Here is a 15,707-nt window from a genome sequence, read left to right as displayed (position 1 = left end):
GGCTGAATGACTCCAAATTAAACAATATATTAAATAAATAATTAAATACTTAATAATAAAATAAAATAATAAGATAATTAATTCTTAAATTACCAAATAAATTAATAAATATATGTTTTAGTTCAATTTTACAAATAATTTGCCTTTTTTTCTCATTACTTTAGATAGATTTTTCATGTAAGCAGAAGCTTACATTTAATTAAATTTTTCTTTTTTAATTTAAAATCATTTAGTAAAATATTTAATGTTTTAATATTTAATGTTTATTACATTAAGTATTAAAATATTTGTGAATAGTGAATTTTGCAACAATTTCTGATGGTGTGGAATTAAAATTTCTGATATTACCACTATTACGAATAATAATAATACAAATAAAAAATTATAATAATGAAATGCATTATAATTGATCCTTTAACTAGATATTAACTAGATCATTTCTTTAAATAGCCAACAGACAAACATTGAACTAATGAAATATTATGGAACTAATAAAACTATTTAATAAACCAGTCAAGTAAAGTGAGATATCAATTCATACAAGCAGAAACGCACACACACACACACACATGCTCACCTCATGTAGCAGCTTCTCAAGGTTTTCCTGCAGCTCGTAGAAGTAGACGGTGGAGATGAGGCCTTCACGAGATTTGGTCAGGCAGTCTCGGGACAGCTCGGCGATCTGGTGGTGGATGAAGCTGAGGACCCCGTCAGCCAGCGGCAGCACGTTCTCAGGTGAGTACGCCTCGATGAACTCAGCCAAGCGCTCCTCCATCTGAGCCCTGGCCTGAAGATAACAGACAACATTTAAATAATAACTTCAACAGAGACTACATTCTGAGCTCAATTACAGACAAACTCGGGTCTAAAATGAACACTCGTCAATATTTCCAGAAAATAATGCAACAGTGCAAAACTCTTGGTCCTAAAAACTACATTTTCTTCATTCAAAATAAGATTTTTTTTTTTTTTTCGGGGTGAGACTTCACTGGAATGGCAAAAATTTGAAAAAAAGCAATGTAGGCAAAACATATCTGCAACGCTTTAATAATGTTCTGCAAGTGCTTGCATTCACAAATTAAAAAACACTAAAGCCTCTTAAAGAGACAGTCTCTCGTGTCGTTCCAAATCCACATGAATTTCTTCTGCTGAGAAGAGAACAAAAAAATATTTTGAATAATGTTGGTAACCAAACAGTTTCGATCACCTTTGACTTCCATTGTAATTGTTGTCTTTACAACTGAAGTCAATGGAAACTGAAACTGTTTACCTACCAACATTATTCAAAATATCATCTTTTGTGTTCAGCTAAAGAAAGAAACTCATACAGGTACAACTTGAGGGTGAATAAATGATGGCAGAATCTTTATTTTTGGGTGAACTGTCCCTTTAAGTGACTGAAAGCCAGTGGGCGGGGCCTATGCTGCGATGCTGTGTAACTATTCGTCGATGTCTTGCTCCAGAGATGGTATTTGTCTGTGTGATGTCACAAATACCACAATATCCAAACAAACTAGATTCAGTACAAAGACAAAAGATCAAAGCAAATGTGATTTCTCATATCATGACACCTTTAATAATCCAATTTTAGTCTGAAGTGTGTGTTTGTGTTTCGCTAACCTTAGGGAACCGCTCCTTATAAACATGGTTCATCATAACAATCTCATTGTCGTAACAGGAAGGCGATCGCCCCGGACTGTAGAGAGAAGCAGAGAGAAGGAACATAAAAGATGAATAGGAGACACTGTGCATAGATTGGTTCCTTCAGACACTGATGTGTGATTGTGTACCTGAGACTGCGTGAGCGCGGTCGCACCTGCGGTGATCTCCGTCCATCATCATCAGTGATGCTCTCAGTGCTGCCGAAGTGTTTGGACAGGAAGTGCAGCTCGTCCAGGGTGGGCTGGAACGGCAACTGATGCAGCCGCTCCTGAGACGAGCTGGAAGACTAAAGACATGACACAAACGAGTGAGGAAAATACCATACAGGATGCACATTTCTAAACTTTTAGAGATGGGGCAAAAAAGTCTCACAGTGGTCTCACAAAAATAAACAGAGAATGCTATTAACAGATCGATTTACTGTTTATTTTATCAAAATTATGACACCTTAACACCTTCATACTAATTAGAATTTCTATTCATCTTAAGCAGAAACAGAAATAAATACCTTTCAAAGAAACATTGCGACAATGTCTTGACGAAATTAAAATGGTTAATACAATTTTTTTCACTGCTGTATCGTTACATTTTTATATTTATGAATACATTTAGAAAATCATATACTAACAAATCAGTTAGGACTTTATCTTGGAGGTTGTCAATCAATCAATCAATCAATCAGACAGTGTTGACTTGTGTAATTTTAGTATAGTTAGTAAAAACTATTCTAGTTTTTGTTAATATTATGAATTAGATTTTTTTATATTTTCTGTTTTCATTTAAATTTCTGTTACAGTTTTGTTACAGTTTTAGTATTTTTTTTCCTTTTCACTTTTATAATTTTTTTAATAATAAGTCTGTATATATATATATATATATATATATATATATATATATATATATATATATATATATATATACATATATATATATATATATATATATATATACATATATATATATATATATATATATATATATATATATATATATATATACATATATATATATATATGTATATATATATATATATATATATATATATATACATATATATATATATACATATATATATATATATATATATATATATATATATATATTAGTTTTACTTTTTGTCGATTTTAGAACTTTAAATGAAAATGAGAAATGTTGCCTTGGTGAATATTCATCTGAAATAAAATAAAAAAAAATGTAAGAATTTTTTTAAGAATAAGATTTTTTAAACATTTATTATTTGTAAAAATAATGATATATACACACATTACTACTCATAATTTATTATTATTGCATTTTAATGCATAATTGCGGGGAAGTCGTGGCCTAATGGTTAGAGGGTTGGACTCCCAATCGAAGGGTTGTGAGTTCTAGTCTCGGGCCGGACGGAATTGTGGGTGGGGGGAGTGCATGTAGTTCTCTCTCCACCTTCAATACCACGACTTAGGTGCCCTTGAGCAAGGCATCGAACCCCCAACTGCTCCCCGGGCGCCGCAGCATAAATGGCTGCCCACTGCTCCGGGTGTGTGTTCACAGTGTGTGTGTGTGTTCACTGCTCTGTGTGTGTGCATTTCGGATGGGTTAAATGCAGAGCACAAATTCTGAGTATGGGTCACCATTCTTGGCTGAATGTCACGTCACTTCACTCACTTTAATGTCATTTTTTTTTTATTAAAATATTTGTATTTTATTGCACGTAAGTTTTTATTTTCAAATGGTTTTAGTTTAAGTTGTGTCATAAAATGATGAGGAAAAAAAAACACATTTTGTAAAAAAAAAAAAAAAGCTAAAACATTTTACGTTTTCTAAAAGTTATGTTAAATTTTCAACTTTTTGCATTCTATAGCCTATTTTGTTGCTTGTCTGCAGAATCATGGCTTGAATATTCAGAGCCAAAGACACTGCAAGAGTCATTTTAGAAGGTTTATAATGCAATTATGAAAGAAGATTACCGACCCAAAGGAGTCGAGTGAACTGTAAATGCATAGTACACACAGGGGCCTGCGCTAATGATTTTCACTCCTACTTGATGCTCCCCTGTGTTCATGAGTGAATGAGTTTGCCTTTAATCGCAAATATATGTCACTGTGGAGTCAATAAAAGGCCAAAAGCAACTTGAGTCTATGAGCAAAACCAGATAACCTCAAGAACTTTCCCCAAGAAGACCAATGAACATGAATGTTAAAAAATATGTCAAGTTGCCCTAATGAAGCCCACATTCCACATATAATTTCACATTATCTAATTAACAGTCATTAATTTAAAATGTTACCTTTTTATGAATTATAACAATTCAGACTTAATGAACTGGATCTAGACCACTGATGATTTAGACAATGCACTATTATTTTGTATTTTTTTATTTTTTTTTACAAAATTTACGAATAAAAGGGCAGAATGGACAATTTCTCCATTATTATTCTTTGTAAATTCATCATTCTCACCCATTTTGATTTATCCTGTTTTGCCTGTCTATTTAATATATCCACATGTGTTTGATGGTGGAGGAGAGTATTTAAGTGTCTGAAAATGGTTAACAGCACCTTTAAGTGATTATTTAGTCAAAAATATAAATGCAGCAGCATTCTATGGATGGGTTGGTCCTGTACCGTTGAGCTGGGTGTGTTTGTCCCATATCCAGAGGAGGGAAGAGAGGCCAGAGACCAGCGTCTGCCATCAGCCCTACGAAGACAGACAAAATGAAGTTTCCTAATCCGTTCCAAAACGTACCAGATGCACAGTTAATCTTACGTGAAAAAATTACAAAAATTTAATAACAGGTTCATTGCAACCAGAGTACATGTTTGAAAGCTAACGTTCAGCTAAATGTTTCATATCAAGCAAAATTAAAATGAAGGTATGTTCAGTATGAGTCTGCAGATGAAAGAAATTAATACTTAATACTTGAATGCAAAGATGCATTAGATATTACAATTTTATAGATATTACACTATACAATTTTAGATAAAAAGGTAGAGACATATATGCTGTTTTTCACTTTCTATTCCTAAAAAATCTAGAAAAAGTCCACAAAAATATTAAGAAGTATAAGTAAGATTGATAATAATCAGAAATGTTTCATGAGCAGCAAATCATCTTATTAAAATCATTTTTTGAAAGATCATGTGACACTGGAGTAAGACTGGAGTAATGATGCTGAAAATACAGCATTGAATAAATTACATTTGAAAATATATTCAAATAGAAAACAGTTATCTTAAATTGTAATAATATTTCCGTTTTTTTACTGTATTTTTAATCAAATAAATGCATAAATGACTCCTTACAAAAACATCTTCCTTGCGTGAAAATGTTTATCTTTTCTATAATAAAAAATTATTAAAAATTAAAAAAAAAAAAAAGGTATGTAATTTCAGTGTCACTGGCTGCAACAAACAGAAACATCAGCTCAACCAATGGCGTGCATTGGGGGCGGGGCTTCCCGTTTGCAGTTATCAAGGTCCTTTGAGTTTACGAGTCTGTTTCATGTGGCGGCATTCTTGTGTGGTAGCTAGGCAACTGTCGCATTTCTGCTTTGTTTAGTGTGTATTTCTGTGCAGGCAACATGCCCAGTGGGGTCATTAAAACTACATAAGAAGAGAGCGCGTTCAAAAGAGGACCGGTGCGCTCAGAAACAAAGGTTCCTCGTAATGAAAGCAGTATCTCTGCAGGGCCGAACCGCTCGGCTTGGCCCAAGAGTTTCAGGACATTTATTGATGGTGTGCATGTACACACTTTTGTTGTGATGTATTTCTGCACTGGGCTGGATTGTGTGGTCTTTGTCAAGCACTATATTTCATCTTCCAGTGTTTCCAGCGAGCAGCTGCGCTGTGCTTTGGACAGGACTGATGACACATACTGTGCAACCATCTCGCTGCATGAGATTTATACTGACTGAATCCAATATTAGCCCTCGCAGGACACAGGCACATCTCTCCTTTGCACTCGTCTTTCAGAACAAAAGGATGTTTCGCTGGGGAACGATGATGCTGAGATATGTGTGTGTGTGTGTGTGTGTGTGTGTGTTAGACACCTGGAGAATCTCCTTCCTTCCTGCTGCTGCTCACAAACAATTATTTTTATGATATATGCATAAATAAACAAACCAGGATACACAAACACAAAATTTAGCCTTATTCAGAAGATTAAAATATGTTTGAAGATTTTTCAAATGTTCTCTACCATTCAAAACTATGTAAACAATTATATTTTAATCAAGCAAGGACAAATCAAATGAATAAAAAATGTACAGTAAGGACTTTTATAATAACACAGGATATTTTTATTTCAAATAAAAGCTGTTAATTCAAACTTTTTCTCATCAAAGAAAAAAATTCATCTCATTTTCTACAAAAATATTGTTAGAGGGACAACCGTTTTAAACCGCAATAATCAGAAATGTTGACTGGAGGAATGATGCTGAAAAGTCAGTTTTGACCACAGAAATAAATTGCATGTTAAAATATATTGACATTTCCAGTTATTTTAAATTGAAATAATATTTTATAATATCATTTTTGATCGACTAAATCCAGGCTTTGTGAGCAGAAGAGACAAGAGCAAAGATTTTGCATTGCTTGGTCAAAAGTGTGAAGAAAAAAAACGAGTAACTTCTGCACTGTCTGTATTGATTTTTAGCTTAGCTCTGGATGTTAAGCCTAGTTTGAGTCTTGAGATTGTTGTGTTGTTGAGCAGTGAAATCAAGATCGATGAGGGAAAATGTGCGCTTTCAGTCAGGCAGCACACAAACTGGATTTGTTCTTCAAATCTGATCTTTAGCACTGACTGTCCGCGAGTGATTAAATCTGATCTGTTTGCTTTGTCAGTGTCGTCAGTGTAAGTTGTTGGCAAAAGCATGAGAGTGGAAGCCAGTGTTGAAAGAGAGGACTGATAACTGGGGTGTCCATCATGACATTTCGCCATGGTCCTAAACTCATGAAGCCCATGAGATACAGAGACATTACTGTCCTGCAATGACTAAACAGATTTGAGTCAGACATGTCAAAAACATCAGATGTGTACAGGCTTTCTAAACAAGGCCTACGGCATCAGATTGAGGATAGCTTCTTGGTTGTTTAGCTATTTATTTACCTTCTGGATGATGCGAAAGAGAAATGGGCCGGTGCGCTGGGGGAGAACGTCCTAGGACTGTCCAGCGGACTGCTTCCTGTGGGACGGACGGACGGAGAGAGAGAGAGAGAGAGAGAATAACACATGTAGATAGAGGAGCGGATCATGTGATCACTGAGGAGTGCTCTGCTCACCGATGTGTCCCGGCAGAGGAGAGTGAGGCCGGGGAAGAGTCGGAGACGTACTCGTCAAGATCAGACTCTTGCGGTTACTGGTGCGACAGCTGAAAGAAACGAACAATCACACATTCAGGACGGGAAAGAAAGCGGTCAGTGATTTGTTTGGATCTGGAACTATTGAAAGAAAGACAACAACGTCAACAAATCAGCATAGAGACTCACTTAATGACATCATGCAATAATCAGAAAGTTTATTCGCTTAGAGTGAACAATCATCACACCTGATCTAAGCATGTAGATGTGTGTGTGTGTGTGTGTGTGTTTCCTGATTAAAATCCTGAGTGATCTTCCCAATTATTTTTTCCCCACTGCTCTCCTTCCTTCTGATCATCTTTTCTGTCTCTTGTTCTTTTGCTTTGCTTTCATCGGTTTCTTGTAGTTCCTCAGGCTGCATCTTGCCCTATAGATTCAGACCTACAAGTGTGTGTGTGTGTGTGTGTGTGTGTGTGAGAAACACTAAAAATAAATTAACAAACACACATGGTCAGGAATTTATCCAAGTCACTTTTATCCCCAGAATCAAAAGAAATGAATAAATATTAATGAATTAATTTTTTTTCGAGTTGATTTGTATTTATTTTCATTTAGACAGTATTTTTTTAGAAAGCACATTGCAGCAGAACAGACAGAGTGTGTGCGTTGTGAAATATTTAACAGAAGTGCATCAGCATCAGACTGCAGGAAGCAGTAAGTGATGTTCTTCCCTCGAACCCTCAGCGAGAGAGAGAGAGAGACAGGAGCCCAGCGGAGATAAAAACAGCTAAGTGTCCTTCTGGTCTTCTCTCTGCATCTCGGTTTCACTTCACTAAGACTATCACAGATCACAAAAGTATGACAGTGTGTGAAGATTCATAAAAAATATTTTCATGATCTTATGCCTGTGGCCACATCTGCTCGTCTCTCTTCCCCAAATCTCTCTCAAATGGCGAGTTAGACTACTTTTCAATTAAATTTAAATACCTAGGTTATTGATAAGGTTAGTGTTTTTCCCAAATGTGAATAGAGGAGTAAACGCCTTCCTTACATTCAAAAACAAAATACTTTATTTATTTGACTCTTTGTAATTAGAATTAGTTGTTGGGAATGAATATGTGATTGCTTTCATAGCTTTTTATTTCCTAAATTTAATTTGAATTATTTGATGTTATGAGGTGTTTTTCCCCAAATTGTATAAATAAAGGTGTTTTAATAATTTTTGTTTAGATTTTAGTATGTAACTTATGTAATTTGTATTAGATTTTAAATATATATATATTTAATATTTCTGACTAGCTTTAGTTTTTTTTATCTTTCAGTTTGAGCAACTTTAGTATCTCAAGAAAACATTTGCGCGAGTATTAATTATTGTATTTTTGTTTAAGTTCTAGTAATTGGGTTATGTGCTCAGCTTTAATTCATTTTTATTTCATTTTTAGTCATTTTAGTACTTATCTTATGTAGACTTATTTGCCTTTTAACTTTAAGTTTTTCCTGCAAAATACATATATATATTATTTGTATCAGTTTTATTTCAATTACTGAAAACTATTTTTAATGGTTCTAATTTTTGAGGTAATAATAACAGCTCTGATCTGAACTAAAATCCCTGGCAGATGAATAACACAAAGTAAACATGTGGATGGGATATTGTACAGTATATCTTTCATTTAGCTGGAGACAGGAAGTGTCTTATAGACAGGATGCATTCATATCTCTGAAACACAAAGCATGACTGACAGGTGGATCTTATATCCCCTGTTTATGAGCTTTTCTGCATGTAACAGGATAGTCAGGAGAGGAAATATGTGTGTCTGAGTGCATATGCTTGATCTGTGCTGGATCTTAGTTCAAGCCGAAGAGGGCGATAAATCAAAAACACCTCTGACAGCAGGCAGCACACCCGTGGAGAAAACACCGGTGCCTGATGCTCTTCTGATGCTGCCAATCACGACTGCATTATACAGCGCCAAAAATAAAACACACACACACACAACTGCAACAATAACACTGACTTTCAGCAGCATTGACCCATTTAGCAAACTCTCTTTCATTAACTCCCCTCAGTGTTTCTCTGTAAACAAACAGAGCTTTTTTCAGTGTTTGCGAAGCACTTCGAGAGCAGAGAAACATCTGATTTATTCTTCACAGCCTCTGCCGGGCCATCAGGAGCACTCACTGTTGATTTGCAATGCTTAATTCATCAGGAAAAGTTCATCCAAATGCTCCAATTCAGATTCAAATAAGCTTCAAAGTTGAAACAATAAATCTGCATGGCAAAGAATATGACTACAGTACGCTCTGAAGAAGAAAAATGAACATTGCTGGAAATGTAAGTCTGCAATGGGATTTCCTTTGAAATACAAAGAGAACAACGAACTGTAAAAACACTATAGCAAGTTCAATGAGCTTGGTCTTTTTTACCTTTTTGCATTTAATTCTATAGTGTACAAGCGTTCATTTTTAAAGCACAATTTGGTTTATTAACACAAGTTGTTTAATTAGAGCCAATGAAAAATGATAATATTCACTATAACCTACAAAATCCCATATTTTTGTTCAAATATGTCAGGAGAAAAGTTATTATAAAATAAAATACAATAAAAATCCAATCTTATATCATGTCATCATGCCAAGGCAATATTTCTCCTTTTAATTTTTTTGTTTAACTTTATGTACTAAAACAACGTGAACTGAAATCATTTTAGAAAAAATCACAAAAAAATTAAACAATAATTAAATGAGAAAAACATACAACAAAAGTACTAAAACATTCAAATTTAAAAGAAAACGAAATAAAAACTAATTCAAACAATAAAAATATCTCAGTGATACTAACACTGGTCATGATTTGTTACTCCATAACAGAAAAAATTAATGTTTGAATATTCGTCCACATTCTGATTAATATTCATGAGATCACCATTCAGCATCCTAGATGTCACAAATTAAATATTCATTGCAGAAACCCTGCGACAAACTGACGATTTTTTGCACTTCTCAAAGATGTGATCATTATTCTAGCAGATCAGCTAGCACATTTTTGTGGATGCTAGCAAAGTCGCATGTGTTTTGATACACACGAAACAGTAAGACACCACATCAAGCTCCAGAAATAATGTCCAAATCTAAGGTTTATTGTATAGTTCGGTGAAGGTCGCTAACTGATGAAAACTGGAGAATAACAACAAGAAGGCAGGCTGTCAGAGGAGACGGATGCGTGGCTCATGATAAAGGTCTCTAGTAGGTAATGGACTAGCAAACACAGACTCAAGCATCTGCTTATACACACCAGGGATCCTTAAAGCTGTAAAATCCCACTGATTTCTGATGTTTCACCCACATAATATCATACTTTGCATAAGAGGCTGTACATTCAGAAGCTTTAACACTTAAAGTGCCCCATTATGCCATTTCCAATATTGCCTTTCATGCAGTGTGTAATGTAGCTGTATGTGAATGTAAACGACCTGCAAACGTTAAAGCTGAAGGTGCATGTTAAATACCAAATAATGCTACCATTAAGAGTTTTTTCTACTTGATTTAAGCCATGACAAATTAGTTTTGTTTGTTTCATGAAAATATTGAGGTTGATTCAGTGACATTAAATAATATTTTTTGGTTTGAATAAAAGCAATTAATTAAGACGATGTTATTATATCACACGCACAAAGATGTATACATACATAATAGAAATTAAGAGATCTAGCCAAGACACCGGGACGTTTGTTCTTCAACTCACACATTCAGGGATTATAGAGAAAAAAACAGCACCCAAAAACTTTCAGAAAAGAGACAGAATGGAGGATGGAAGAATGAAACACAAAAATCTGTGTGGTGTGAACACATCAAAACCTTTAAAAGGCACAAACAAACAAAAATTGATGAAATCAGTCATCGCAAGGTCAGAGGTTAAATCAGTGGTTACCATGGAGACTGACCCAGGCAGCCTCACAATTAACAACTGCTCAGACTCTTAAAGGACACACTCACATAACACAACATAACATAACATAAAAACATAACACAACATATAAAACATAAAATAACTCAAAGTGTTAGTTCATCCAAAAAGGAAAATTATATCATTAATAACTCACTCTCATGTCGTTCCAAACCCGTAAGACACACTTTTATCTTTGGAACACAGTTTAAGATATTTTAGATTTAGTCCGAGAGCTCTCAGTTCCTCCATTGAAGCTGTGTGTACGGTATACTGTCCATGTCCAGAAAGGTAAGAGAAACATCATCAAAGTAGTCCATGTAACATCAGAGGGTCCGTTGGAATTTTTTGAAGCATCGAAAATACATTTTGGTTGAAATTATGACTTTATTCAGCATTGTCTTCTCTTCCGTGTCTGTTGTGAGAGTGAGTTCAAATCAAAGTATTTTGAAGAGACATTCTCTCTCACACATTAAAAAAGTGAACAGCTTAAGTCATTTGTAGATTCATGCGTATTGGAGACGCAAACAGTTTAAAACGATTCAGATCGATTTGGTTCAACTGGTTCAAGAAGATACGGTTACATTGAATCATTAGTTCATGAACCGGATGTGACAAACTGCTTTGTTTTGAACTCTCTCTCACACCAGACATGGAAGAGAAGACAATACTGAGTAAAGTCATAGTTTTTGCTATTTTTGGACCAAAATGTATTTTCGATGCTTCAACAAATTTTAACTGACCCTCTGATGTCACATGGACTACTTTGATGATGTTTCTCTTACCTTTCTGGACATGGACAGTATACCATACACACAGTTTCAATGGAGGGACTGAGAGCTCTCGGACTAAATCTAAAATATCTTAAACTCTGTTCCCAAGATAAACGGAGGTATCACGGGTTTGGAACGACATTGAGGGTGAGTTATTAATGAAATAATTTTAATATATGGGTGAACTAACCCTTTAACACAACACAACAAAACACACAACACAACATAACAAAACATCTAATACACTTAACCTGTATAATGACACCGCAGGGAGATTGTCTTGTTGAATGCGACACACACAAGGTTTGCTTGCACTACAGAACAGCAGTCAGTTTACTAATGCTGAGAGAGCTGCTCTGCGGCGGGACGCTTCATCATCCTTACTGCACACCTGTTACATTTCTCATCTACACAAGCCTCTAGAGCTCTAGATTTCATCTGTTGCTCCTGCTGCAGAGTGCAACTTGACTGCTCACTGCCATATGTTGATACAGATGTCACCAAACAGAGCCACCAAACCAACCGCAGGCTTTCATATATATATATATGCAGATACTGGTTTACAGACGGTTTCAAGAAAGAGAAGAAAAGGCAGAAGGTGAAGAGAACAGATGAGTGTGCTGATGAATGGGTGAAAGAGAGGATCAGAGGAGGTGAATGTGCCGGCAGTGTGAGAGAGCAAAGCTCACGGAGGACCTTAACTCCTGTTCTGCTCGTGATAGGGGACAAGAAGGACAAAAAGGACTGATAAGCAGTGACCAGACGTCCTGCTTTCACGAGGTGCGTGTCTCAGTGTCCCGACGCATTTTACTAAAAATCTAAACATGGCCCAGATTCAACTGATAGACTTACTGATTTAAATTAAATATTACGTCCCTAAAGGCCTCTAGTGACAATATCTGGTGTCATTGCAGAAAATAAAGATGTCTTTACATTCAAATTAGAGATGTGCACTTATAAGACGTCCTGTAAAATTAGGCTGTAAAAAAAAGACAGAAAATTAAATACATAAAAAAAGCTAAATAGAACAGTATAAATTTACTATTTTAATAGAATTACATGCATTAAAAATACATAAAATTAAAATATGAATAGAAAAGAAAATGCAATATCTTTAGTCATATGAAATGGCTTGAAGACCTGCCTGACTGTAATGTGCAATGAAACCCTAAAACTTTGAGTAGCTGGTCACGTTTGTTTGATCAGTGATCTAAATTTAGCAGGAAAAGACTTTGCTTTAATATGGAATGCTGCAATCTTTGAAAGGATAAAACAGGCAATCTTTAAACCTCTGCCAACTTAGCCGTAATGGCGGCTTCACATCAAACTTTAATCCTAAAACCGCATTGGAATATTGAGAAGCGCTGAAGTCTGTTTCACTGGGATTCAGGTGATATATATATATATGATGTGAGCTGCATTTATTGACAGACTTTAACAGTCAACTCGATTCCAAATAATTCTCTGCACAGATTGAACTGGAAAATATAGACACTGTTAATGCAGCAAGTCCACAAAAAAACACTACCAGCAGCAGAGCTGGTGAACTGAAATCATATGAAATAAATGCTAATGCTGCTAATTTCTTGATTGTGATAATTTGATTGTATACATCCTTATAATAGCAATTTTAACTCTTGATTTAATAATTAAAAAAAGTAAAATAATGTAAATTAGAGATGAATGCATGCATGAATGAAAGCATGAATGCATGGATGAATGAATGCATGGATGAAAGCATGAATGCATGAATGAATGAATGCATGGATGAAAGCATGAATGAATGGATGAATTAATGCATGGATGAAAGCATGAATGAATGAAAGCATTAATAAATGCATGCATTAATTAAATTAAAAACTGAATAAAGAATGCATTGAATGAAATAAATTACATCATCAGCATCCACTCTAGCTATAAATCTAACAGATCACCTGAAAGTCACTGACAAACAAGATTACACTGCAGGCAACCCATATTCCTCTGTTCATCTGCCGTACATCATCCTTTCATTTTTCCTGCTGTGCTTTCATTTCCTGAGCTCTGATTGCAACAGAAGACTGGAGTCATGAAGGTGTGTCATTTCAGGCCACAAAGGAATCGTGCAGAATGATCTATCAATGTAATGTGATCTCTAGGGAAATCTGAATCATCTCATCATCCCAGATATTGTTATTGCCATATGAGAGTTTTGATATAGTCTGTCATTTTAATTTTTACCGTTACAGTTTTCACTGTTTATATTTCCATAGACCTAATTATATATCTCAAGGTCTGTGACAGTTGAGTCTTTAGAAATGGCATAATGACATTAAATTAAATATATTTTGTCTTAATAATATTAATTTGAATGATATATTCCTGCCAAGTATTTTAATTACATACTTTATAGTCAATATATAATAAATAAGAAAACTCCAAAATGCATAAATCAAATCAAATCAATCAATCAAATCAATAATTTTCATTACTATTTCATAAAAAAGACTTAGATTACCATAACTTTCCTGGGGAAAAAAATAACTGAAAAATAAATATTTCATTCATTTTAAAAAGTTCACTGTAATAATAATGATGATGATAATAAATTATAATCTGTGAAATTTATGGCAAAAAATGGCAGCCGTGATTGCCAGAACTTTATCATAAAAATATACAAAATATGGCAGCACAATATAATGTTTTAGAGATTAGATGTAACATAAAACTATGATGTACAGAAGTGTTTAGAATATATATATATATTTTTTTATAGAAAGAAACATAATTGTGTTTTTAACCATAAATTATAAGATGACTTGCACTTTTTTACTTCCATAAACTGTACATTTAACAGTATTTTACTTTACAATTACATTTAAAGTAAAGTGAGATTTATCAGTTTTTCACCACATAGGTATATTAAGGAAAAGTAACAGTTCTGACAGTTACTGTCCTTGCAGTCTTTTACCATTAATACCACAATAATTTTTTACAGTGTACACACATAATTTAAATAAATGTTTAGCATTAACAATAAAAATGATATATTTGTTGCCAAGTAAATTCAAAAAGCTTAAATAAGTGAAGCAACTTTCTGTTTCCGATGGCATCACAAACAGTTATCACCAGAACATTTTCAGTTCTTGAAAAGTCGCTGTTGCAAACTCTTTCTCTTACTTGTTCTGTCTTTGAGATAAAGCCGCTGAGATTTCATGATCAAATGAAACACACAGTAATGACTCAGTTGGGAAGTGAAGTGCAGGATGAAGAGAGAGAAATGCAAGAGCAGGTGTTTTAGAGAGGAACACCGTTAACCCACTCCACTCTTCTCAAATATAGGCCAAGACTCTTTCTGTTCTATGCCTCTCCATCGGTTTTCTTCCATAAAAGCATTTGAGGCTCAGAGCAGCCCATCCTAAATGACAGAAATGACAAAGCACTAAACTCACAAAGACAACAGAATATCAAAACACACTTTCCCGAGCACAAGTATGTGAGCACAAATGCTTCATTAGGCTACACAAATTTAAGTCTGCGCACAATCCCAAGGCCTTTACTAGCAACTATCCCGAGCTGTGACGTCAAACACAGAAAACAGGGCAAAACACATGTCCATTTCATGGTTTAAAAAATGAGAAATTAAAAAAATCTGTTTACAAAATTGTATCTACTAAAATATGATGAGATACGTCTATGAAACTAAGCTAAATAAAATAAAACAAAACAAAAACTGCTTAAACATCGACTAAAATATGATTACATAATTGGAATTTATATAACTTTAAAGTAAAATAAAAACATATATTAAAATATGATCAAATATTTGGGATTTACATATTTATAGAAAACAAAATACCTCTAAAACTAAAATAAAATAGATTAAAAAAAAAGAATCAAATAAAACTAAATAAAATAAAATGAAATTAAATCACTAACGTATCTACTAAAATATGATGATTTAAAAAATTAAATAACATCACTAAAGTATCTACTAAAATATGATGAAATATTTTGGGTTTACATATCTATAGAAAACAAAATACCTCTAAATATAAATTAAAATTA

General features: G+C 34.1%; 1 protein-coding gene across 2 annotated transcripts in view; it reads right to left on the bottom strand.

Moving 5' to 3' along the window:
- Positions 1–15,707, bottom strand: part of LOC113048202 (microtubule-associated serine/threonine-protein kinase 1-like) — a 42,622-nt gene that overhangs the window by 14,347 nt on the left and 12,568 nt on the right. For both annotated transcript variants that reach the window (XM_026209878.1, XM_026209963.1), the window contains 6 exons: positions 6,924–7,012; positions 6,751–6,826; positions 4,269–4,341; positions 1,791–1,948; positions 1,621–1,696; positions 578–787 (listed from right to left, as the gene is read on the bottom strand). In XM_026209878.1, the coding sequence (XP_026065663.1) occupies positions 578–787; positions 1,621–1,696; positions 1,791–1,948; positions 4,269–4,341; positions 6,751–6,826; positions 6,924–7,012 (682 nt within the window). The remainder of the gene's footprint in view (positions 1–577; positions 788–1,620; positions 1,697–1,790; positions 1,949–4,268; positions 4,342–6,750; positions 6,827–6,923; positions 7,013–15,707) is intronic.

This window comes from Carassius auratus, chromosome 1 (assembly GCF_003368295.1).
Source record: "Carassius auratus strain Wakin chromosome 1, ASM336829v1, whole genome shotgun sequence".
NCBI classification, from domain to species: domain Eukaryota; kingdom Metazoa; phylum Chordata; class Actinopteri; order Cypriniformes; family Cyprinidae; genus Carassius; species Carassius auratus.
The sequence above is the reverse complement of the archived record's forward strand: the minus strand, read 5'-3'. Positions and strand labels throughout refer to the sequence as shown.